Source organism: Pithys albifrons, chromosome Z (genome assembly GCF_047495875.1).
Source record: "Pithys albifrons albifrons isolate INPA30051 chromosome Z, PitAlb_v1, whole genome shotgun sequence".
Taxonomy (NCBI): Eukaryota; Metazoa; Chordata; class Aves; order Passeriformes; family Thamnophilidae; genus Pithys; species Pithys albifrons.
The window spans coordinates 50,119,925-50,146,337 of NC_092497.1; the positions used below are offsets into that span (position 1 = coordinate 50,119,925).

The 26,413-nt window shown below is 38.0% G+C and overlaps 1 protein-coding gene across 1 annotated transcript in view; it reads left to right on the forward strand.

Moving 5' to 3' along the window:
* Positions 1 to 26,165, forward strand: part of GAK (cyclin G associated kinase) — a 74,823-nt gene extending 48,658 nt beyond the window's left edge. The window contains exons 20-28 of the mRNA XM_071579871.1: positions 1,347 to 1,505; positions 2,953 to 3,423; positions 5,442 to 5,612; positions 12,303 to 12,437; positions 12,775 to 12,894; positions 15,492 to 15,704; positions 17,091 to 17,239; positions 18,995 to 19,171; positions 20,774 to 26,165. Coding sequence (XP_071435972.1) covers positions 1,347 to 1,505; positions 2,953 to 3,423; positions 5,442 to 5,612; positions 12,303 to 12,437; positions 12,775 to 12,894; positions 15,492 to 15,704; positions 17,091 to 17,239; positions 18,995 to 19,171; positions 20,774 to 20,875 — 1,697 coding nt within the window. The 3' untranslated portion in view covers positions 20,876 to 26,165. The remainder of the gene's footprint in view (positions 1 to 1,346; positions 1,506 to 2,952; positions 3,424 to 5,441; positions 5,613 to 12,302; positions 12,438 to 12,774; positions 12,895 to 15,491; positions 15,705 to 17,090; positions 17,240 to 18,994; positions 19,172 to 20,773) is intronic.
* Positions 26,166 to 26,413: the final 248 nt, after the last annotated feature.

The window sequence follows — 26,413 nt, forward strand, 5'->3', positions numbered from 1 at the left end:
TGACATATGCAGTGTTTCATCTGCAGGTGCCTGTATTAATTCTAGGTAATGTTATTCAGTGTATTTTTTCTTCTGGTATCAGTAATTAGCTTTGACATTTTTCATTCACGCTTTTAAGCCTTCTCTGCATTTCCAGGATAAAAATGGCATGCTGGAGATTACTATGGTGATTTTAGTGATACATGAGATCTTACTCTATGCTGTCAATTTGGTACATCTCAATTACATTTCTTTTGAAATGAGATAGTTGAAGTTGGCTCTTGTTTTCTTCTAAGCAGGATATGTTTTGTTTGTACTATGATTTATACAATTTTCTGTTTAACTTAGTTTAATCCTACTGTGAACACAACTCTCAGGTCAGTAAAGTTAGGGTGTTTCATTGACGAGGATCTGCAAAAATTGCTCCTAATTTCTTAAGTCACTTCCATTTTCTGATAGATAAATAAAATGTAAGCACTTCAAGTTGCACTAAAAGAATTTCTTCAAGTTACTGGGAAGGAAATAGCACAAGAGCAAGTGCTGTGAACTGGTTTTAAAAAATTTGCCATATTAAAATTGAATGTACTCTATTTCATTAATCATGATCTTTCATGCATGTTTTCTGAGACAGACTATTTTTTTAGCATCTCTAAACTACAAGTGGCAATGTGGAAGGAGGGTGAAAAAGCACTTTACCAGTTTTGTATTTAGATTGACCAATAACTTTCTCTCAAGCATTCATCTGTTCTCTTCAAACAGTGGATGCATACTGACTTATTTAGGGAGTCTTCTCAATTTGCCTTGAGAAAACCTAGTTTTTGAGATATGGTATGGTAGTAGGTAACTGCCCAACTCAGTCTTACAGAAGTCACATAGTATCTGATATCAGTAAGATAAGAAATACAAGAAGCAGTTAATAGCAGCACACAGGTATATTTCTTAACTCCATTTTCTTTACTGGCTTTATACTCCGGGCTTTTTTTCTACAGCTGCATTTGTTTTTTTCTGTTGTTCTGTCTCTTATTGCAGATGCTGTTTATAAGTTTAGCATGTTTTAGAGGATAGTTGGTACAAGTGAGGTGTTCGTTACACTTTCCAGCAAATGCAAATAGAATACCTGAGTGTTTTGCTATGAGTCTGACTTAATGTCCTAGTTGAAAACAGGGTCTTACCAGTTTTTGCAGTTGAAACAAATTTAATAATGCTTTCAAGGACAGGGTGTGGGCAGGAATTTGCCTTTGCAGAGCAATAGATACTTGTAGACAGTTATCTTCCTTCAGCAGTCAGTCTGCAATGAAGTTTCAGCTGCTATGATAAGAATTGAGAAGTTACTCTCTAAGGTTTCTGGCTTAAATTCTGTTACATAGGGAAACCGGAGCTGCCTAGACAACCAGGTTCAACTGCACAGTATGAAGCAGAAGCATCCCAGATGGAGCAGTCCTCAGAAAGTGCCCCTACTGATACAGAATCCCCACACAGCAGCAGTACTGATGCAAATAACTTCTTTCACTCTCTGGACTGGAAAGGTACAGTTTTCCTCTGAAGTAACTACTTGGTTTATGTTTGTCTTGTATACCTTCCAATGACTGCTTAAGCCTTCCTATGCAGCAAGTCTCTTAATTCACCAGACCATGAGGAAAAGTTATTTTCAGAGTGAGCTCTGCAGACTAACAAGCAGTCATTCTGCTTCATTTGTATGAACACCAAGTAACAGGTTTTGGTGTTGAGCATAATCTAAATGCTGAGCTAAATTCTGATTTTTTGTAAAAATCTTAACCTTGAAGGTCTGCAAGGAAGCTTTGCATTCCTACAACCCTACTTAGGCTGGATGAGGAACAAAGAAAACAAAGTAGACTAGACACTGGGGTCCAGATCACTGTTTATGGACTGCAAAAAAGTAATTTTATAGTACATGTGTAACCCCTTTTTCTGAGTGCTGCTGTTCCTGAAGAAGTTATATTTCTTTAAGGAGTCTGTGCAGCAGTGGGGGAAGATGTTGGAAGATTCTTTTAGCTTTAGCATGATACTATGTGGTCCCTATATTCATGGTTAATACTGAGTTTTGTACTATTTACTGCATAGTACAAATATCAGAGATTGGTGTGACCTTCTGTTGGCTCCCTACATCTGTGACTAATAAGTCTTGTGCCAGCTAATGCTTCCTTATTTACTGTATTAGCAATTAATATGTACTAGTAGATGTCTTAGTTTTGAGAACATACATAGTGTCAGAATAAACAATGTTAAGAGAAGTATATTATGACCTGACCACGTCTTTAAGATACTCTCAAGGAAACAAGATTCATCAGAAGATCTGGGACTGTAAAAGGGAATTTTGGGAAATGAGATGTTCCCAAACAACCACCAAAGAACCTCCAAAGTCCTCTACTCGTATCCAAATAAGGTCATGGAAATCATTAGCATGTACACATGTATTCAGGAAGTGTGATGAATGTGTATTAATTTCATGAATATAACCTGCTCTGTGAGGTTGCTGCTCATGCATGCTTTGAGGAATAATCCTCATGCATCCAGTGCTGTTAAAAGAGTAATGTCAGGTTTCTAAGCAAACTGGTTGGAGAGTTTATTTCCAATTTTTCAGTGACACTGCTTTGTTGTCGGAAGTATCAGCAGCTGCTTATGCTTTCACTGCGTGGAGCAGCAGTTACTGAGAGATCTTCACAGCTGTAAGTGGCACAGTGATCTGAGGTGAATGTCCAAGTCAGCCTCATTTTGAAAAAAATTCCTAATACCTGCCATTGCAGAGTGGTAAGTATGGTAGTGAGCTGCTGCTTTGCCTGCCCTGTACAAAGAGGTGGTAGGAAACATTTAGTTGGTTTTTCATCAATTCTTTTGTGAGCTCTGATTAGTTAGGGCTTGATTTCATATGATCTCACCATGAAAGTCTGTCTCATCCTACACACCAGAATAATCCTGGTAATCTAAAGCTGTTATTTTTTTTTTCTCTTCAAGATGGAAAAACTCCAGAAAGTGGAATAGAGGACAGTTCATCTAAAAATGATCGTGTTCAACTATCTGAAGACAGGGAAGAGAGTGATCCTTCAGATGAAGAATTCCCTACATTTCCAGGTGAAGAAAGTGCAGTAATTGTTGATGAAAAAGACTCTACTCCACAAGGAGAGTTGCTATTTGAAGCCAATTTTGAAACTCCATCTGCACCGTTACAAAAACCTCTTCCTGAAGAGAGTGTAGACTTGCTGGGACTGGACTCTGATGTTTCACCAGAACAGAAACAATCTGTCTCAGAAATAAACTCTTCATCAAGTAATGCAGACTTGTTGAACAATCTGTTTGTGAGTAGTACATCACAGGTTTCAGAAGAGCCCACTGGAGATCTCCTTGGTCAAGGCACAGATTTCTTTTTCAGCAGCCAGTGTCCAGCTGCTACTCAGGGTACATCTTCAGCAGCAGCCATGTCTTCAGGTACGTGCATTTACCATCAATACTCTTCACCTGGGCAACACATGAAAACAGCTGCTCGCATTGTCTTTAGGAAATGAGTACCATGTAGTCATACGATCACAGTACAATGAAGGCATGCTGGTCTGTAGCAAGACTCTGCGCAGAATACCTGTTACTTTTGCATGAAGGAGAGAAATTCCTATATTCTGTATTTGGTTATGTTGCCAGTATCCTATTAGCTTTAAACCATGTAAAAAGAAAAGTATCAAATTTTTAATTCAAAGGAAATTCTTAAAGAACCATAGCTTTCCCATACAAATATTACATGCTAGATTCTTTTCCAATCTACATGTGAATAATTTCTGTTGCTAAGGCATCGAATTGTCATAACTTACTGTTTTCTTGAGCTTTACATAAAGCAATGCCATTAGTTGTACGGAGCTGTGCTGCTTAGGTCAAATGTCTGCGTGGGAATTCTGAGTGTTAATCACATAAGAGTGCTAGGCAGCTGGAAATCCTGTAGATTATTGTTTAAACCAATAGGGTAATGGTACTGCTAAAAGATGTTTTCTTCCTTGTTTTACTGATGTTGTTGACAGGTCAATATCCAGAAGGAGAATGCTATGTACTTCTGTCTATTTGGTGTATAAACAAGGTATTTTAGTTTAGAGGTTCTGTTCCTCTTACCAGTGGATAATCATCTCTTTGTCACATTACTAAACTTCTTGGAATAGCAATTCTCTGCCTGAAGCTAACAGTAAGATTTCAGGGAATATTAGTCACATAATCTGGGGAACTATTATAAGGCTTAGCTTGTTTGTGGAAAGATAATTCACGGGGACTAAAAGCTTTAATATATAGACAAAGTGTTTTTCTTACAGAGCATTTAGGTGATTTAAAGTATTTTTTTATTTTGAGGAAAGTTACTGTTGAACTTTAACTGTGGTCAGTGAGCGATTGTTTTAATTTCTTATTTTCACATATGTAGAAGTGTGTAAAAGAGAATATGTAATACTTTATCTTTCTCTAATCATGTCTAGTATCTACTGTATGAAACACCTGAGCAATAGTCATGTATGTATCTCATTCTTGTATTCATTCTCATTCAATGTATTTCATTGAATTATGTAAGAGAAAGATAATTGCAGAGGTGAGATTATTTGATCACTGTTACTTTTCACTTTGCATATCCAAGTTATACCTGAGGTTCTGTGTATGCACAGTGCTGTAGTAGGTTTGCTCAGTGACAATCCAGGATTTGGTTTTGAAGTGTTAAGGAGTTCTGTACAATGTGGTCATTACCTCAGGATGTGCTGGGGCACTATGGCAGGATTATTCCTTCTCTTCGGCTTCTGAGTCCCTAGGCTCTTGAGGGTTTTGACCCTAGAGGGCAGCAGAAACAGGAAGATCTCAAGCCATAATTCCAGCTGACTGTCACATGCTACTCCATGCTGACTATAAATACTCTTCCAGTTAGTTTTTTTCTTCATTGTGATCACTAGAGACCTGTTGAAGTCTTACTTCTGTTGGTTTTTATTCTTGGGTTGACGTGCTTTCTGCTCCAGAATCACCAATGCCCTCAAGTCTAAATGGTAGTATAAATGTTTTACTTGATACTCTTTTTACTAGAATAATAGTCCATTTTCTTTAAATTTGTTGGAGGTGTTTGGCATTATAATTCATTTAACCTGTGTAATTCTTCTGTTTATGTGCAGATAGTCAGTCACATTTGAAATGTGTCTTAAATGGATGAAATTATCAATATTATTGAATTGTATCCAGTCTAGCTAAGGATTTGTGTTTGAAGGCATAGCTGTTCTTATCACGTTTGGCTGAGATACTTTTTGTACCAACATGAAAGTACGTTTGTTACAGGAAGGGACAGGTGGTGACTCTTTGCCACAAATAATTTGCAGAAGACTGCTGTGGTTACTAACATAAACTTTGCTTTTTGTCTGTGCCCTCAAAGGAGTGAGACATTTTCTGCTTCATTTATTCTAAAACTTGTCATAAGATAACTCTTTCTGCTTCTTTTTCAGCTGATCCTTTTGATCCATTCACAATGTCGTCAAGTTCAGAGAATCAAGCCCTGTCTGGTCCAGACCTCTTTGGGGACTTCCTGAATCCAACCTCAACATCTACAGCTAATACAGTTTCTTCCACACAAAGTTCACTTCCACCTTCTTCCAGCTCAGATTTCTTAAATTTAGGTAAGTATGCTTCTGGTGTTCTGTTTCCCAAGCATTTCTGCTGCTGTGTTTGTTTGTCTTTCAGCTTAGTCAATGTGGATTAGTGTCTTAATGGATCCACTTGTTGTGATTGCTGTTTTAATTAGCTCTGTGTTCTGGGAATGCTGATACAAATGCATCAAGAAGCAAGGGTTTCCTGTATAATGTCATGCTGTTATTTATGATGTGATAGGATTTCCAGCATTGCCAGCCTTCTGCTAGAAGCTGGAGGTTCCTCTCAATGATCTTAGAACTGATGGTACCGAAACACCTGAAAACTTATTTTATAGATGACAGAATGCTATGTTGATTGTATTCAGATTCTAAAGATTTTCTGGAAACCTTGGAAAAGAATTAAGCAAGTCAAGTTACAGTATAGCCAGTTCTAAAAATGCAAGCTGAGGCTAGCTTGCAGCTTCTTGACCTGAATGGATTCTGGTAATATACTTACAAAAGATGTTATGTAATACTCTAATCTTGCTTGTTTCATTTCTCTGATGTATTCTTGCTGAAGCCTTTTCCTTGTGCATTTATTCTAAAACCTATTAATCCTTAAACAAAAAACTTCATGACATGTTTGGTCTTCTTGTTGTTCTTTAAAAAGAAACATAGACTTTGAAAAATAGTGGAGTGATAGAGTCACTGATGTTAAGAGATTTTTAAAATCTGACTTTGAAAGAGAAGTGTAGGTCCTCTCCACAGGGATAGAGTTGTAGTCAGTCTAGAGCTCTTTGGTGATCTCTCACCCCCACACTGTTCCCCTGTTCCTGTATAGGTCGTTCCCACAGGATTCAGTCTTTCAAGAACATGGGGCTCTGTAGGTTATAGTCCCTTAGGAAGAGACTACTACAGAGACACGAGCTCTCCCAGCGGCTGCAGCTTCTGGCAGGAATCTGCTGCTGTGTGGGCTGCAGCTTCATCCAGGACATGTCCACCTGTGTAAGGTCCTCCACAGTGTGCAGTGTCGAGACTTGTTCTACTGTGGTCTCCCCCTCTTTCTCCACTGACCTTGGTGTCTTCAGGACTGTCTCTCTCACACTTAATCTTGCTTGTCTCACAGCTGCTGTGCAGCATTTTTAACCCTTTCTAACATATGTTTTCTTAAAGATGCTATCATCCAGGCTGAGGGGCTCAGCTGTGTCCTGTAGTAGCTCTATTGGAACTGGCTATGTTCAACACAGAGAAGCCCAGGCCTCTCCTCACACAGACCCACACTGATAACCTGCAGGAATGGTATCACATTCCTCATCCCAAATCCAGAGTGTTTTCTTCCCAGAGCTTATTGCATGCAGCTCTTGACTTCCTCCTCCTTGTTTAGCTGTTGGTCTAGTTAATCCTGCCTCTGCATGATGCTGTCAGAGTATTAGCTACAGAGGAACTGGACAGAAAAAAAATGCAGTATTTGACTGAGATGAGGGCTTCCTCCTTGAAATAAAAGGCTACCCAGCTGATTGCCCTCTCTACCATGTGGAAAAGCATTATATTCCAGCTGTAGTTGATTCTGCTGAGAAGATTCCATTTGCTGCTTCCTTTGCAACACTTTTGTTCTGTCCTGTGGACAGTTAACAGCTGTATGTTTCAGTTTGTATGTTTTCAGTTGTATACTTGTAGAGTTGTGAGTTTTATGCCACTATTACTGTCACTGCATGAGGTTACAAAACAGATGATACATTTTTTTCTGCTCAGTACAAGATCTGATCAGTACTACCAATGGAGTATCACCTCCACCAGACTAACTAGCTGGGATGGGACAACCCAAGGTTTACTTACAAAGTGGGGAATGAGATGGTGGAAAGCAGTACTGTGAAAAGGGCCCTGGGGGTCCTGGTCAATGGCAAGTTGAATGAGTCAGCAGTGCCCTGGCAGCCAGGAGGACCAATCGTGTCCTGGGGGGGCATCAGGCAAAGCATCGCCAGCCAGTCAAGGGAGGGGATTGTCCCACTCTGCTCTGCACTGGAGCAGCCTCACCTTGAATATTGTGTGCAGTTTTGGGCTCTGCAATATGAGAAAGATATTAAGCCATTAGAAAGTGTCCAAAAGAAGGCAGTGAAGATGATGAAGGTTATTTAGGGGAAGCTGTGTGAGGAGGAGCTGAGGTCACTTCATCTGTTCAGTCTGGAGAACACTGAGGGGAGATCTCATTGCATTACAACTTCCTTGTGAGTGGAAGAGGAGGGGCAGGCACTGATCTCTCTGGTGACCAGTGACAGGACCCGAGGGAATGGCATGAAGCTGTGCCAGTCAGGGGAGGTTTAGGCTGCATGCTGTGAGAAAGTTCATCACCCCGAAGGGGCTTGGGCTCTGGAACAGGATCCCCAGGGAAGTGGCCACAGCACCAAGCCTGACAGTTCATGAAGCATTTGGATAATGCTGTCACAGGCATGTAGTGTGATTCTTGGGATTGTCCTGTGCAGGGCAAGGAGTTGGACTTCATGATCCTTGTGGTTTCCTTCCAGCTCAGGATATTCTATGATTCTGTGGTCTCAGCCAAAATCTTACTCACCCTAGAGCCAGGGACCTCTGCAGATTATCTAGTTGACCTGCTTAAAGCAGGGTCAGGTAGAGCAGGGTGTTCAGAACATGTCCTTGCTGATTTTTTGTATGCCCAAGGATGTAGCCTCTACAGCTAGGCAACCTGTTCAATCTGATCGTTGGACCAATCTTACAGCAAAAAATGTGCCCTTTGCCTCTTGTTCTTCCATTTGGCTGCACTGAGAAGAGTCTGGCTCAATCTCTTCTTTTTCTTCACATTAAGTATTTTTACACATTGATAAGATTGCCCTCAGTTTTGCTTTTCTCCAAGTTAAACAATATCAGCATCCTCAGCTGTCTTCATATCAGAAGACAGAGAACCCTTACATGTATTAAGTTGGAAAAATAAAAAAAAATGTGAATTTCTGCTCTCTAAATGTTTACCTGTGACCTTAAGGATACCACCATCAATGTTCAGCTGTTGGTAACATTTCAGCAAGTATGGAAATAAAAGAAGGCATATTTTTACATCTGACTTCAATGTTTATTGTTTTATGCTTACTTTTTCTGATTTTGGTTGATAGCTTGCACCCCGGTAAATGCATTAGGATACCTGCTATTTTAGTGTAACTTCTGGAGCTTTCTGTCAACATAAGGAAAACATACTCAAACTGTACTCATTTTCTCTTTAGTCTACTGTTATACAGTGATTTCCCAGTACTTCTCTGTTGCTATGCAGTCCTTAAAAACACTATGAAAGTGGAAGAATTGGGGTAACATTTCATGTTCCTTTACATTTGTATCTCAAATGACAGCTTTTCTATGTGTTTAACTGAAATGAAGTTTATTTGAGCCTTTAGCATTCCATCCAGTTGCAGGTGTCAATTTTCTCAAGAAGGTTTGGAATATTAGTAGTTATATTGCTTTTAATATGAATGTGGGAGTGAAAAGGCATGAACACTAATAACTGGAAAAGAAGGAACAAATAAGAACATGTTCTCAAATTTTGTAGTTGGAAGCAGAAGAAAGAGCAGACATCAGGTCATTCAACTGAGAAACAATTTTTAACTCACTAAAAATAAAATAGTACTAATGCTAATGACTATTCAAAGTAAGCTGTATTAATGAGATTTGTTGAATCCGCTGTTGGAGCAGTAATAAGTGTCTAAAATCAAATTTTAGTGATGTGTTTTCTTAGTAGTAAATGATTACTAAACCTTTATAGATACCAGTAGTTTTAGTGAACACAAGTTCAAGGATTAGCGTTTTAGCTTTACATTTCTCAAATGTGGCTTGAAATTTAAAATAATACCATTTTTAAAATGAAAGATAGTTCTTAAGGATTATTGTGTCTGTTAAGGCATTCTGACCTGTAGTAGGAAAATGTTGCACTGTTCCTGCTTAACAACCACGTATTAACAAGGTAATTTAATTTTCCTTTGGATTTGCAAGTAGCACGTCGTCTTTAACACAGGTCAAATCAGGAATTTATTTCCCTCTGTGAGAATGAACTAATATGATCAAAAGATAGCAGGAGATGTGGAAGGTGATCTGAAGAAACCTGAGTGACCAGTGTAGTCTTCTCCTGAGTGGAAGTTAGTTTGTGACAACTTGTGTTCTTCGACAGGCTTTAGACAAGGTTAAAAAACCTTGCGTCACACTAAACTAGCCTCTTGCTTCACAGAAAATCCTGCTGTCTTCTGTGATTAAAGGATTTCCTGTAGAGATGACAAGTTAAATAAAGAAAACCTTGTGTGAAGTTGTGCATAGGATATAGTGAAATGCAGATCTCTTATTTTGGGAAGCTGGAAATTGTGATCTGATTACCATCAACTTATTCTTACATCTTAGCTTGGCTTCAGCACTGCTAGTAGAGAACCATAGTTCTTTGCCCTGACCTCCAGTGGTTTATTGCTGTATAGCTAAGGATTATAAATATGCATATGAAAGAACCAAGGGACAAACAGGTATGGATCTGCATGCCCATGATCTTAATAGCTTCCATTCTTTTGAATATTGAGGTGTGCTTCATGTTTTATCCTTTAGGTATTCTGCTCCTTTACCTTAATGTGTCTGTATGAACTCCAGTGTGTCTGTTCCAAAAATAGGGATTCAGTATGTGGTCTCATCACACCTCTTCAGAATATGTAGAAGTCAGAGTATCATGTTGATAACTCTTATTTCTTAATGTTAAAATCTAACGTAATGCCCAAGTGCTACAACTAAAAAGGATATGGTATAAGAATAAACAGTTTCAGGAGTAATATATTATCTGTTCAGTATATGACACGTTCCATTGTTTCAGATTTTTCTGATAAAAGTGTAGTGGATACATTTGACCTCCTACTATTGATAGTGAATCTACTGCTGTACATAGCAGCAGGCTACTTCCTGCTTAGTTCAGGGTGGGGGAGGCAATGAACTTGACTATTCTTAAGCCAGCAGTTATAAAACAGCTGATTCCCACAGTGTGTTCACCATCTTTCAAGTGCATTCAACTGTAGTTTACTTAATTCTTATTTCTCTCAACTTGATTTTATATTAGTTAATTTCATATGTGGTTATTAATTTTCTTATGCCCCTGTAAAAAACTTTTGTCCTAAGCCAGAATAATTTCTAGCTCAAAAATCTATACTTATAGTAATTCAAGGCCTGCTTATCATTTAGCAGTGGCATATAATTCAGCAAATTTCTAAACTGGTGAATAGACAGTGCTGGATACTTCGAGGTTTATAGCTAGTGACACTAGATAGCTGAAGTCCTGAGAACTGAAGCAAATATGTACTGTTTTTCTCATGTTTCAGAGTCAGGGAGATGAAGTTTAAGTCTGGAGAAAGGACTGGAAATGGCAGATGCTTCCTGCATTTTATTCTGTTATTTTTCTTCACATGCAAAAGAGAATACTGCTGAAGTAGGGGCTCTTAACAGATGTTTGTTGCAGAGTATTTGATGTGCTCTCTTTATAGCTGCAGGATCTAAGTATAAATAGTATTAATGGACTGAGGTACTTAAAGTGGATATTTAATTTTCTTCTAATAATTTCCTCAGTTAAGAGGATTTAGTATCAATATTCAAAATGTAAAGGTGAGAAGCTGAAAGAAATGAAAGGCTCTGATGCAATAGTCAAAACATTTAAAGCCTCAAAATGTCAGTTTTCATAAGGACTGCTGGGTTAACTTTCTAAAGGCTACATCTCTGAAATATCTTGGAATGCTATTAATGTTTTGGTTTTACTGATATACCACCCCACCTCTCCCTGTAGCACTGACTGTTGTCATAGCATTGGAGAAGGGGTTATATTCAAGAACTGTCCTGCTTCACCGTGAGTCTTCAAAAGCTGTGCTCAAAGAGAATGGTCAGAGCTGGCATGCAGCTTTGAGTGTTCCATACCTAGGACCTCTCATTCTGAGGAAAGTCCACTTCACAGTGTGTGTGTGTGTGAGCAAGTGGGGAATCATTTGCAAATGTTGATGATGGCAGTTACAGCCTTGTGTTGGATGTGACACTTTGTAGGAGTTTCTGAAAGCACCATTGCATCCTTTTGAATGTGATCTTTTTCATTGCCTGTTTTTAGATAGCATGGTGGTTTTGTTTTGCATATAGAAAAGTGATTTTTAACCATGGAGCTAGAGATTCTCAATCTTTTCCCAGAAGACATCACTCTTCCTCTTGTTAATTGCATGCATTTATTGATCTATTGCACCTAAGAGGGCTATTAGGTGCTCAAGAGCTCCCTGAGTCACAACAGGCCTGGGTTAGGCAAACCTGCAATTTCAAGTGACCTGGTTCCAGCTGTGTAGGACCCAGACTGCGCAGTGATAAAGAACACCATTCATGAAGCACTACTGCTTTCTACTTACCTGCTGTGCTGTCCGGAGCAGCAGCGTGACCTAAATCCATGCCTTAACTATTCCTTGTGCCCAGGAGACCTAAGCCATTAAAATCATAGCATTGCTTGTACATGAAAATATCTTATCTATGAAGTGTCTGGAGTGTTTTAAATATAAATGACAGAATTCCAGTGGTAAACCCTTCTGAGTCCTGTTTCACTGCATAACTGTGTTATCAAGAAATTTAAGCTAGCTATGGAGTTGATCATCAGAGCAGACAGTGTGGTTCGCATTCTGTTGGTATTAGCAAAACATCCATTATTGTGATGGGTTTTTTTAAAAAAAGTAAGATTCCTTTTTTCTTGTGTAGGGAATCTGGCACCGGCACCACCTAAAATATCATCTTCTACAAGCCACCCAGATCTCTTAAGTGGATGGGATTCTTGGGCAGATTCCCCAACAATCAGTAATGTAGCAGCACCACAGCTGAAGCCTGTTAGTGAAGGTATTGTAAAATCAAATTTTTCTATTAGAGGGAATAAGAAATACTCCATATTTGGTCATGTTAATCACCTGAAACTACTGAATATGACTTCATGTATTTTTGCTTTGTTGCTTAAATAGTGCTTTAGTAAGGTACTTGTGTAGTTTTTCAGATTTAAGTTCAAGACAGAGGAGTCAAACAGTTTCAGTTCTCTATCGTAATGGTGATTCTTGTCATGGTAGATGTCATGAAGCAGAATGTAGGGGAGGTTTGCATGAGGTGTTCTGGGAATAGTACTTTCATTCATTCTCTCAATTTCCAAATAGACCAGGTACATGATACAACTTTTATTTTACAGGCCAAGCTTTTACCCCAGGGACTCAGTCTAGTGTGTCTTCAGGTTTGTCTTTCAGCCAGGCAAAATCTCAGAACTTTGATCCTTTTGCTGATCTTGCCAATCTTGGATCTGGTCTTCCAGGTAAAATCTTACTTTTTGAGAGACTGTACTTCATGCCTATACTGTTTGATTTGCTTCTTGTACCAATAAATGTTACCGATAGCCTATAACCAAAGTGTTTCCTTTTAATGTTAACAACCAGCTTGAGGCAATTGCTGAGAGCTGATGAGTAACAAGAAAATATTAAATCTTACAGATACTGTGTGAAACATCCAGAATAATATTTCAGAAGAAACCATAGCTGTGATACAGAAACAGTAAAAATACTTAATGCATCAGAATCTAGTTGAGATGATAAGAGAAAACAGGGTGCTGATACAGTAACTGAACTTGAGGTTTCTTATCTGCCATTGATTAGTACTGTGCATGAAGGATAGCAAATGAAAGCTGGATTAAATTAGTTAAATTTGTTAGTTTCAAAGTGACAGTTGTTTTCCTGTTAGTTCCCTACTTTCCTTTGAATTCAGTAGTCTTTGTAGCTCTGCTGCTCACATCTGTCATGTTTGTAACTTGAGCACAAATCAAGCCCATACATGTACATGAGTATCAAAAGGATTATGAACAATTGTCAGCTTGCAGTGTTGGGCACAAGGAGTTACAGAAGATAAGACACATTGCAGAGTAACACTTGTTTCTGGGATGTTATATTCACCTGAAATTCAATTAGCTCTGCAGCATTCTGAAATAGTGGAAAAATGAAAGGCAGTATGAGAAGCTGAGGACCTTCCATTTAGAATTCACATTACCATAAACGTGACCAGTTGCCAAGAGTACAAGGAATGATTCAGAATAGTGTAGTGTTGCCGAATTGCAGAAATGTGTTTTTCCCTTAGCTTGGAGCTGACTGAGATTTTACCCTGCTGCCTTAGCAGTTAGCAGAGTGTATTGACTTGAGTACCCGTGGAATTAGCTTCTAGAAGCACAAGGTAACATGCACTATTTGACATCTTTATGTTGCTTGTGCGTAATCACTTGCAAAATTCTGCTGTTGAAGCAGAGGCTGCTGGCAGTAAACAATTTACAAAAATTTTCTAGTTTAATAATTCGGGTTATTAACAGCTTGTTAAATCTACAGGTAGTGTGACAGTAAAAGCAATCAATTTCTTTTGACTTGAAGATGAAGGTATAGCACACCTCTGAATCCAGTGGAAGGAATTGAACTGATTTTAGCAGGACTTAGATCAATTCATTAGTCTTTCACTTAACTTTCAATAGAAAAAATGGCTGCATTAAAAAGTAGACAAATGTTACTGTTCCAGTTAACCTTCTCTGCCTTGAAATGAATTTTCAAAAGGCATTTTAAGAACTGGAATTCAGACTGCATTATTTTTCATTAGAGTTTCTTTGACTCCGCATACAAGTAATTATTCTGGAAGAGAATTTGAGTGTACAAGCTTTTTAAATATGGATGCTATATAAAACAAAAAACCCAATAGCTAAAGGTAGTTAAAAGTAGTGTATTAGAGTAGTGATAGGATACCAGTAGTGTTCTGTGCTAGTTGGTGTTATCATGCTTTTCTTTTCTAGGAATAGTCTTGTATCAGAAAGTAAGAGTGTGGTGTTAAGAAGTGTCTGTGAATAATGAGGCATTGGCTTGTCCTACAGGAAGAGTTTGTTGGCCTTGAATACTGGAATAATGAATATGGAATGCTTTGAAAAAGTAGTAGAAAGAGATAATTTTTCAGTATACAAGGTCATGTACTCTGACTAGTAACAGATTTTCTTCTGTAAATTTCTCAAGGTAATAAATGAAAACTGAGTTGACTTCAATCGAATGCTTTCCTGAAGAAAATCAGTGCATTTCTAGATTTTGTGGTGTGTTGTATTGCAATACTAGTTTTTTCAGGTATGGTATTTAAAGATACAGTAAAGTATCTCAAACATGGCCCTTGGAAGACATCCTCTTGTGCACTTTGTAACTGTGAGCAGCAGCTACAAAAGAGAGTTATCAAGAGAGCTGAAGTGTGAGGAAACAGTTTTGAAAGAGCAAACTGAGCTTACATTGCTGTGTATACTCAGAGAAACTTGGCCTGTGCCATGCTGGGGTGATTACAGCAGTATCTCCTGCAGGCTGCCATGTCTTTCTGGCTCCAGTGCAGTATTACCTGTGAATGCTGCTGTAGCATAATCTTCTCATCTTTCTTAAAAAATGGTGGAAAAAATCAACAGAGACTTTGAAAGCATTCATTTGAAAATATTTTCAATATGTTTACTTTTTTGATCATATAATTAATTATTCATTGTCTTCTGCATATTAACAAACATTGAAATGTAATGACTTGAGAGGCAGAACTTACTATCACAGGCAAATTAGCTCCTGGCTTAACACATGCCTAACCCATCGGATGAGAGTGGATGCTTCTACTAAAACTGACAGTGGAGAACTTGGGTTGTAAGAGGCTGAAGACTTTCAGTAATGGCTCTAGCTCCTGCTATCCAACTAACTTGTTAGTGAGACTCCTGACTTCATTGCACCTGCACTTTTCTGTTACATTTTCTCTTGTATAGTGATATATCACTGTCAACTTTGTGGTAATATGTCAAGACCAAACTGCTTTACTTGTATTAAACAGGTGATGAATACCACACTGAACAGCTAACTTAGTATTTATTGTTAGGTTCCTCCAGTGGTCGACTCTCGAGTAGTGGATTTAGCCAGAAGACTACTCAGTCTCAGAAGCTGGGAAATCAGTGGCAGAAACCCCTAAAACCTCCAAGTACTTCATGGCAGTCTCAGACTAAATCCAGCACAGCAGCTAAGCCAAACTACACAGTAAATTTCAGTGTTATTGGAGGACGAGAAGAAAGAGGAGTCAGAACCCCAAGCTTTGGTAAGTCTCCTGAATATGTTGCTTACAATGTCCCATGTGAAGTTAGTCGGGTGCACTGTTACCTGCAGAAGCTCTTCTATCTTCATATTTTTATTTACATGTAGGTTGTATCTAGTAGAAAACAGAAAACCAGAAGTTCTTGGCAAATCCTGCTTTTGCAAAGATATCCTGGTACATAATGGAAACAAGCTGACAATAGCCCAAATATATGCAAGTTTCACCATAAACTCTCAAGTCTAAATTTGCTTACCCACATGAGTACTGTTTTGTATCACTGGGTTTAGAAAAGTAAATGCAATCTATCTTGGGAGAGATAATTGGTGATGTTGCTTCATGTTAGTCCATTTGAGATACACATGTAAAGGGATCTAACATTATCCCTAGCTGAAAAACAGAAGGTATTCTTGAGAAAGATTGGGGCTAAACTTATTGGAAACGCTTGTTTCAAACAGATATAGGGGCAGGACCAGGTGGCATCATACCTGGAAGCAGTCCTTTAAGATGTTTGAATTGAATAGGCAGACCTAGAGTTATAGGCATGGGCATAGCTTCTTCTACACCAACTTTCTTCAAAAATTTTATTTTCCTGGTGTATTGGCATTAGGATTATGCCTCCCTTTAACTGGCATATAAATGAACAGCAGGTGAAATGATTCTGTTGATCTGTATCTGAAAAGAAGTGACAGGATGGAGAGGCAGTGGACATAAGTTACAGTGTGTTAAAGCCTGTAGAACAAGGCAAAAATGAATTAGCATGATGAAATGCTGAAATGGGATGTTGTAATTCCTCTCCCTTGAAAGAGATGGAGCTCAACTGGACAGAGACCTGAGAAATGTACATAGTTGTCCCTATTTTGGTGGAGAGTGGGGCTGGCTAACATCCAGAGGCCTCTTCAGAATTGTTACTCTGCAGTTCTCTGAAATATGTTGGTTCTATAATGAATATTCATGTTAGTGTTTTAGTCCTTGATTATTCTGTATAAGTTTCAATATTTAGATGTTGACTATGTACTTTCAGCTAGAGTCTTGGTCACTTGAAAAAGTGCTACATGGCAGAATTAACTTAAAGTGGGAAAAGGAATCATTTCCAAAATCATGAATAGATAGATATGTGTTCCCTGGTCTACTCACATTTTTTTAAAAAAGGACATGCAAGTATTTAGTCAGATGTATACATGTGAAGTTGTCTGTTCTCTTGGACTGAAAGCTTGTCAGTGGTCCCTTTTATTCTTATCCTTCTGTTAGTCGTGTGGAGTTTGATCAGATCACTAAAGAATACTTATCATGGTAGTGATACATACCCTGCATGTGTGTCTCAGTGCAATATATTTCCCTCATTGATTTATTCTCCTATGTAACTTTTCATTTAATGTTCTTCTTTCATAGGTCACAAGCCAAAAGTTTCGGAAAATGACTTTGAGGATCTCTTATCTAACCAAGGATTTTCTGCAAAATCTGATAAAAAAGGACCAAAGACCATTGCTGAGATGAGAAAACAAGAAATGTCTAAAGATATGGACCCCTTGAAACTCAAGGTTTGTTTAACAGTGATTTTTATTTAAATGAAAATCTGATCTTATGCTTAGAACTGCTGATAACAGAGCAGAAAGATACAATTACTAACAGAAAAACTAATGGTCATGGTTTAAATGCAGCCACTTGCCCTCCACCCACTGAGGTAGGACAGGGAGGAGAATCGAAGGAACAGGTAAAACTCATGTGTTGAGATAAAAATGGTTTAAAGATTGAGATAAAGTAAAATAGAATAATAGACTTGACTGGGTTGGAATAACAATAGTAAGTAGTAGAAATAATATAATAGTAATAATAGTAATAATAATAATTTAAAAGATAGAGGGGAATAAAACCCAAGAGAAACAAATGATGCACTGTACAGTTGACTCAGGGAAGAACTACATGACACACTAATGTTTTAGTTGTTGTTGTCAATATTATTCTCATACGAAAGCCAAAAACACAGCAACAACTACTAGGAATAAAAGTAACTCTATCCCATTCTGATAAAACAGAATTAAATTTTATCTTTATTTAAATCATATGCCTGTAGAATAATTAGCATGGGCCAAAGTCAGTTGGCAGTGAAGTAGCAATGATAATAGCACAAAAATGTGTGACTGGAATGCAAGTTTGTTTGCTTCAACTAAACCTGGAGAATTAAAGAACTAGTTTTCTTGTTAAACTCCCAATTATTGAAGGTAGAACTACTCTTTGAGTGTTCCTATAGGTCTCTTTAGAAAAGATGGATTAGCTGATAATACAAAACTGCAGATGAGAATAGCGGTCTTCAGGGTAACCATGTGCTTTCATTTACTGGTTAACAGGTGCTACTGCTTCCTAAGAAATTACTAGAAGATGCAATTCTGGAGATAAGCTATATAACTCACCTGGGAGGTGTTACCTGATCAACTGTTCAGATTTTTTTTTTGAGGCATTACTCATTGCATATTATCCTGTCAGTTGTTGTCTTCATAGTGCTTTCAGAAAGTTTGTAAAATAACTTTGGAGGGATGCTGAAGTTTGTTTTCACAAAATGTCCTACCTGAAGAGAGACTGCACAGCTTGCATGGTTACCTTTTAACACAAGTCACTGCAAGTAGAAATAAATACAGATTTTTATTTACCATACTCATTGTTGATAGATGGCAAAGATTTTCATATCACATAAGCATTCAGTGAAAACACTATCACTGTATCAGTGGCTTGAATATTGCTGTCAAAGTCTGAACTGTCCAGTTACTCCAATAACATTGATGGGGATACCTCAAAGAACACTTCAATTTGTGCTCCTCTGCAGGTTGCTTAAGTAAACACTGACTATTAATATACGTGATCATTTGTGCAATGCTTGTACATTGATGCATTTTTAGAAATCAAGAAAGAATTTTAGTAAATTAATCTTGTGCCCAGAAGGGGAAAAGATTCATGTGATTTTAATGTAATATCTAATTGTAACACATGTTTTTAATTACTTGTGACAATTCCCTTGTCATTAATTTTACAGAGGTTTATAATATGTAACTGGCTCAATTATTTATCTTGCAATGACTGAATTTCTGCAATAAACTAATAACAGTGAGCTACTCCCTAGTGGTATGTGCAAAATGTCACTTTTGGTTGGCTAAGCCAGTTGAACGTAGGGAGTTAGCATAGTACAACAACTGCACTGGAGTGTTGATCTTGTAGTGTTGCACAGAGTGAAGATTATGTCTGTAGATAGGCTGAGAATCCTTACAGTGCTGATTCAGTTCTATATATTCTGATTTTCACAGATTCTTGAATGGATTGAAGGAAAGGAGAGAAATATCAGAGCATTGATATCCACTCTTCATACAGTGCTTTGGGAAGGCGAAAATAAGTGGAAACCAGTCAGCATGGCAGATTTAGTAACTCCTGAACAAGTGAAGAAGTACTACAGGAAAGCAGTGCTTGTAGTTCATCCAGATAAGGTAAGTGTGTTCCTCTGATCTTTTTTACTTTAGAAGGAATACAAACTGCCTTTACCACACCATACTAGAAGTCCCTGGCAAATGCCTTGCTTCTTGATCAGCACCCTAGATGCTCTTCATTTTGCTTCCATTGTGTTCTGAATGTGGTGTCCTTCTGCGTTCAGGTAGTAGGGATTTTCCTTGTCATCCTGACACAGAGTATTCAACAGGCAAGTGTTAACAAATGAAAGATCCCATGAAAGATGTACTGAGCACCAAAGTCAGTTATGCTGGGTTCTGACTGCTGGCAGGTTTAATACTGGTTGGTGAAATCTGCCTTAAATCTGTGAGCTGTTATTTCAGGAGTTTTAGAACTATGCACCTGTATATGGAAACTGAGAGGCTGCTATAGGAACATCCTGCTGAACTTTGTTTATTGAACAATTTTTATTGGAAAAGGTGAACTTTACTAGAGTAAACAAATTACCAGGTGAAAAATACTCAATGACTATGATATTCCAGTTGTCTTCTTAAAATTTTTAATGCATTCCATTGTTTGTAGCTTCTTGTGCTGAGCTGTTGCTCTGGCTGGGTTTTTTTCTTTACAAATATAAGCACTGAATAATATATCTTGTTTGAATTTTCAGGTTTGCCATCACTGGTGGTTCAGTCAGCAGTAGTCTAAATCATAGGTCATCTTGTGTCCATAACAGAAAAAACAACACATTCTTTGGGTTTTTTTTCTCCCCACCCTCCTTCCATATTCTTGGCTGTGTGTCTTCCTTCACCTTTGTGGAGTTCTTTTGGTGTTTTCTGTAAGCCACTCAGTGCATAAGTGTCAGAACACAGCTCTCTTTAAGGCATAGTCTTCTTTCTTGTTCTCTTTTTTCCTGCCACTTACCTGTTAAAGCATTCTCTAGAAGAGTTGATACACTACTGCAGTGGCAAAAGCTAGGAAGCAGCAGAAGGGGAAGGATACTGCCCTTTTATGTTGCAAAGAACCTGGTAAAATAATTCTTCTTTTGGGGATGGGTCTTTATTAACCACAAGTGTTGAATAGTTGTGTTGGCCCAGAGTCAAGGCTGCTGTGGAATAGGCAGGGCATCGGGAGTGTACTGTCTCCGAGAATGGAAGAAAACATGCAGGAAGTGCTGTGTCATTCATGTTGAACCTTAACATCACTGGCAGTCAGCAATGGATTTTTCTTCACAAAATCACATTCAAAAGGAGTTGTCTTAAATAGTGCTCAAATTTTCCCCTTGTACACTATTGCCAGATCTCTCTGGAAACAATTCCAAAAATTACTTATTTGATCATTAAGTAATAATAACTAAAACTATTCGTAAAAACAGCTTTGAAAACTGTTTTTAGCTAAGTTTCAATTCTTTATTAATGGCGCTGAAAGCTTGAAGATAATGTAAGGAAATGAAGGGCTTGCCCTTGTTTAAAATACTTGTGGCAAGCTTTGGAAAAGGTTGGAGAGAGTTCTGTGTCTGCAAAATCATATTCACAAATCAATCTAAGGTTGTTGAATAAGACAGCAAATACAAAAGGAGTGGGATCTTTTCTAAGTCACTAATTCCTAATGGTTTTATGCTTATGATGTGTTCTGTTTGCTTTCAGGCCACAGGACAACCTTATGAGCAGTATGCCAAAATGATCTTCATGGAATTGAATGACGCATGGTCAGAGTTTGAAAACCAGGGATCAAAGTCCCTCTTCTAAAACTTCAGCTTTCACAGAACTGCTTCCAGAAACTGGAGCTGAGCATTGTTGTGACTTTATTGCGCCTATGATTTATGAAGCACTTTTCCATGATTTCAGTGCAGTTTCTAGTCATGCACTTAAATGTGGGGATGTATTTTGTAAGATGTAGAGTACAAAGCATTACATAGATGCATTAAGAAAAAAGCTGCTCAATACCTGTAGAAATCACAGTCTGGGAGTAAAGATTTCTCTTCAGTTTTATACATGAAAAATAGAGTTTTAATGAAGCTAGATAATTTCAGATATACTGGTATTAATTGTAAATCATTCCAACACCATTGATCTTTGCTGTACCTCTACTTTCCCAAATTTGTCTGTTACTTTGATTTTGTTTTGTGATTAAGTTTTGGTATTTGGTGCCTGTCACCTTCTTCAAAGTGCTTTAGTTAGCAGTAGTGAATTTGCTTGGCTTATCTCAGACCTCTAAGGGTATATATTTTCATCTGTGTTTTATGTAATCAATCTGATAATCATTCTGTAAATAATGTTTTCTGGCAATACCTGTGTTCCTTACAATAAAGTAACAGTTGTCTAGCCAAAAAGACCCCAGATGTGGGCAAGTCAGACAGGGTTGTTCACGATTTTTACCATTTTTACATATCATGAATCTAGAAACAAATTTAGACTTCAAGGTCTGCATGTTCCTTCTGCTTTGTTATTTATTATTAATCTTTGGAAGGCAGTACTCTGGCCTGTGCTTATTTTCCTAGTTCTTTAAATGGTGTTTCTTGCTTCTGATTTCAGTGGAGCATTTCTTCCATTGCACTTCCAATACTCTGATAGAAATAATATTATTCTGAAACTTGAAGTGTAAGCACAAACATTATACTGTGCTTTCATTTGTCTGAGTATTACATTACTCATTATCATCTGGAGAGCATTTAAAGTGCTTTAACACATTTCGCTGCATGTCTGAACGTCTGTATTTTTGAGATATGCATGGCATCTGTGTATATGAAAACAGGGGGCATATTTGTTGCATTCTGCTCACGTACCTTTCATCCACTGCCTCGTGCAACATGAGTAGAGACAAAACTTGCCATGTTTTCTCATCCCAACTGAGAAGGCACTTTTTCACTAGTGCTGTGGTGGATGAATGCAAATGACCAATGACTGTTATATTCTGTGTAATAACAAAATGCAATTTTCATATCAAGTTTGAAAATGCTGAAAATAAGGGTTGGGGTATTAAATCTTGGGCAGCAGTCTCGATACAGTACAGTTGGGCATTCAAGGGGATATTTTGATCATCTTGCCTTTTTATACGAGAGGGAGGCTGTGCCATTGTCAGAGGGAACTGTTCAGCTGAGTAACATCTGAACAGAAAACACGAGATTCTAATGCCACCTGAACCGTGTGTTGGGTGAGATTTTCCACTGCTACACCAGAATGAGAGCTGATGGGTTAGAGACTTGTGAACACAGGTTGCAATTTAGAGTCTCTACTCTCTGATCTAACTCAGTTACTTATTAATCTCTGATCAAAGGTTTTGTGTATATTTGCATATATATTCAGCTGCTGTGATTTTTATTTTTTTTAATATGAATCTAGGATCAGTATTGGATGAGAAAAGATATATATTATTCATAGCTGCAGTTTTATTTCAGTTACTGCCTTGAAGCAGTCTTAAATCTCAGTAGATTTCTTCATAAAAGTATGTAACTTGCTGTCTGATTTAAAGTAAGAGTTAATATTTTTTTCCTTGGGATACTTCATTAATTCTTTGTGTATGTGTTTTGCATCCATGGAAATGAAAGGCTTCTGCTGGTAGGATAGGTTTTTGGGAGGCCAGCATGGCTCTTTACAGTTCTAGAACAAATGCTGTCTAGTAATAGGTTTAAAAACACACTTGCCGATATATAATGACTTTGACTGCAGTCCTGTATTCAGTTGAGAGAGAGCATTTCTGGGGGAGCTGCTTTGAATAAGGAAGGACTATTTCAAAAACCTGTGTTTGTTTCAGCACATACAGGCAGCCTTATTTTGAGGCATGCTTTTTAATTGCTCTTTCCTTGAAATAGGTGTTTAAAAAATTAAAACCTGAAACCTTGGAGGAAACTGTCTTCCTCTGTTTTGTATATTTGGTAGCATTTTCTGGATGATGTCTGCATTATTCTGTTTTTATTTTTCAACTCTTGCTTGCAAAATTTTCTTGGAATGTCAGAGAAGAACTTAAGGTGTGATTTTAAATGAGCAGGGAAACATGAGTGCAAGTGTTTTATCTGGAACTGAAGATCTCAAAATTGATTCTCTTTAAAATTATGGAAAATCATGAAGTTTGGCTGCATAATTACTGAAATTTCAGTTGGGTTGACAGAACAGCTCAACTTTCTGTATGGTTTAGTCAAGTCTGGTTCTCAGTGGGGGAACTGGCTGATTTCTGTATTCTGCTCCTTTCTATGTAGTTGAATTTTGCTGCTAAGATTGTGGGAGAGGCTTGGTTTGGTAAAACTTTAAATCTTGGTATTGAAACTATTTCATGTAGGGGTTTGGGGGGTTTCTTTTAATAACTGTGTTATTTAGCTGTGTTGCGTACAAGAATGTGCAAAAAATGGGGATTTCCGTAAGGCACTGTAAGCAAACTGTAATTTGAAAATAAAAACAAAAAAGTTCAAGTGATGACTATAAGCATAATAAGCTGAAGTTTTGTTTTCTGTGAAATACAAAGCAGCATGAGGACCATTAAAGGTGTTTCTTAGTGTTAGGCTAACATATTCAGTTTTTAGTTACAGGAAGCTGGAAAAGGGAAGTTAAGGTACATTTCATATAAACATATATTCCGTCTTAGTATTCGTTTTAAGGGAAAGAGTCATTTGGAAGAAAGATCCAGCAGTTCTGTTTGAATTTATCTTAAAACAGTAATAAAAAATGGTAGAAAATATTGAATAAGGTATTTTCAACCTTTTGCATATTCTCTACTTTGTTAATTTTCTGTCTGCTGTATGGAATAGGACTGCAGTCAAATCATTACACACACATTTCACTATGGCTGTATTTGTGTCCACAAGCTCAAAAACTTTTAGAACATGCTACAGAAAAAATAATTCATCAGAGAGGTGACTGGATTCTCTCTTTGCTTAAAGTGTGTATTTTCAATTTATGCTTATTATTCATTGCACAGTTAAGTTTTGTAATACTGAAGCCATGCCCTGAAAGCTGGAATTTACATCTGCATCTGCTGACTGTGAAGTTTGAGCTTGAGGGAACTGAGTGCTGCCAGTGGGTTAATACTCCACCTACCAGGCCTTGAATGGGGCACTTGAAGTTCTGTGGTGAAGCGCCTACTTGACTCTTGAAGCAGATTGTGGTGCCTTCCAGCCCACGTTGGTCGTTCTGGTAACAACTGACTAATGCCATGCACTTTTTGCAGCCTATCAGAGTTCAGTTTTTTAAAGTAGGTAATTGGCATGGTTATTACAAAAACAAAGTAAAACAAAGGAAAATAGATTAAAAGGAGAGTAAAGGAGACCCCACAGGCTCTAAACGACATCTGAAATACTGTTTTCTAATTCTCTTCATTGACCAATTCCTACCTCTCTGCTAAAACCAGGTCTAGACTAGTAGAGAGAAGCTGGTTTGTAGTCTGCTTTTCCAGCCCTTTTAGACTCCTTCTGACTTGACTGTAGCAGGTGGCAGTACCAAGTCTTTAGCTTTTTGGTTTGTTTGGAGATTTGTTTATTTGTTTATTTTGATTTTTTGCAGAGGTTTCTATAAAGCAGGGTTTATAAAATGACAGGGCAGGTTTTCACTTTGTTTTTAATTAAATTGCTTGTTACATTGCTGTTAAATCTGGAGAGTCAGGCATAACTTTTAAAATAGATCTGTGAAGAAGAATTGATGTTAAGAGTGTGTGTGGCTGGAACCTGCCCAATGAAGAGAAGTGATGTGTTTTGACTGTGTTGGAGGAAGTCTGTAGGTGTCTTCAACCCTGGCATGGTGTTTCCTAGTGCTGTCAGAGTTCCTTGAGAGCAGTGAAGAGTGTTAGTGGTTAGTTAGACATAAAGCCTGGAAGGGAAAGTTCCTCTGCACTGTTAGTTGGGTCAAGTTCAGGTATTTTGCTAGTCAATGGTAGCTTCCTTCAGCAAATACAGAATGGAAAACCTACAGTGCTGATGAAGTACAATTCCTTGGAACCATGGCAAAGTCCTTGGTGTTGGACTTGTGAGGGTAACTAGTATTCATGAAAAATGCCTTGTTTACCTCCATTTTCTTGATAATTCTATAGAGTCCCTCCAATGTCTTTCCAAGTGCAGGGCAATAGTTCCTATTTGAATGCAGGCTGCGTCTCAAAGCTTGCATGCCTAAGATTAGTATTCTGCACAAACCAAAGCAGAGTTTGAGAGTAACTGAAATCCCGTCTGCCCTCTGGGACTCTGGGTTACGTGCACCATTCCACCTCCAAGGCCAGACTGCAGCTTTCCCAGCAGTCGCAGTGTGTTTGCATAGTTGTTGGCTGCTGCATTCTCTGCTGTTCACAGGATTATTTCAGGGGTAGCATAAATGTGGAAACTTTGTTGTTCCTTTAGCTGTGTTCTTAATTGTCTAACAATTGCAATGTAAGAACTGCTTTGTAAATAAGTTCAAATTAATGGACATTTTCCATCAAGAACTTCGAGGTGATTGACCTGTGAAGCTGTAAAAAGGAATGTATCATTTCCCACCCTGCTAGTCTATCCCTGGTGCAGAGCAGCTGTAGCTCTCAGTTGCCCAGTGACTGGGAGCTGAGCTGTGGTTCTGACCTTGGTCCATCTCGCAATGCTTTCTTGCTCTCTGTTTGGGTGAGCTTATTGTAGGCTGCAGTTTAGACTGCGTTAAGCTTCCAACATATGCTCCAGAAATCTGAACTCATTTTTTATGAAGGATTCATGTTGTCATAGAAGCTTTACTATCAAAAGGGGATTAAGAGGCATCGTGAGAACTCCCAAAACTCTTAAGTGGAATGTACTGTATATTTGTAATGTAGATTTCTAGAAGTGATTGTCATCTCTGATAAGATCTTGGCTTGCTCTGAGGTCCTTATTGTATTTACCTGTAGTTGTGATTGTACTTTCTATACCTTTGGGGTTTTTTCTGGTTTGGGGTGTGTGGAAGGACAGAACAGACACTCAAGTCCTGTTTTTGCTATCTTTCAGCAAATGCAATGTATTGTGTAATTTTGCTACTAGTGAAATGAAAATCCTTGAACAGAATATTTTGCTTTGAAATGTATTACAACCTAACCAGTGATCAATTAAAACAAGCAAAATCACTTTGTACATTTCCTTTTTTAGCAAGGGAGAAATGGCCTGAACACCCAAAGCATTTCCCCTGCTCTTTCAGAACAATATGCACATATTAGCAAAATGGTTCTCATTAGTATGTTCAGGCAGGAGGATACAGGAAAGTGGACAGATGTGATCAAAGAAAGATGAGTGGGATATGCATGGGGCAGGAAAGAAAAGCATTAGCAAGCAAATGCTCTCTTAGGGAAAAGCCATCGTCATTGGTTAATGTTTT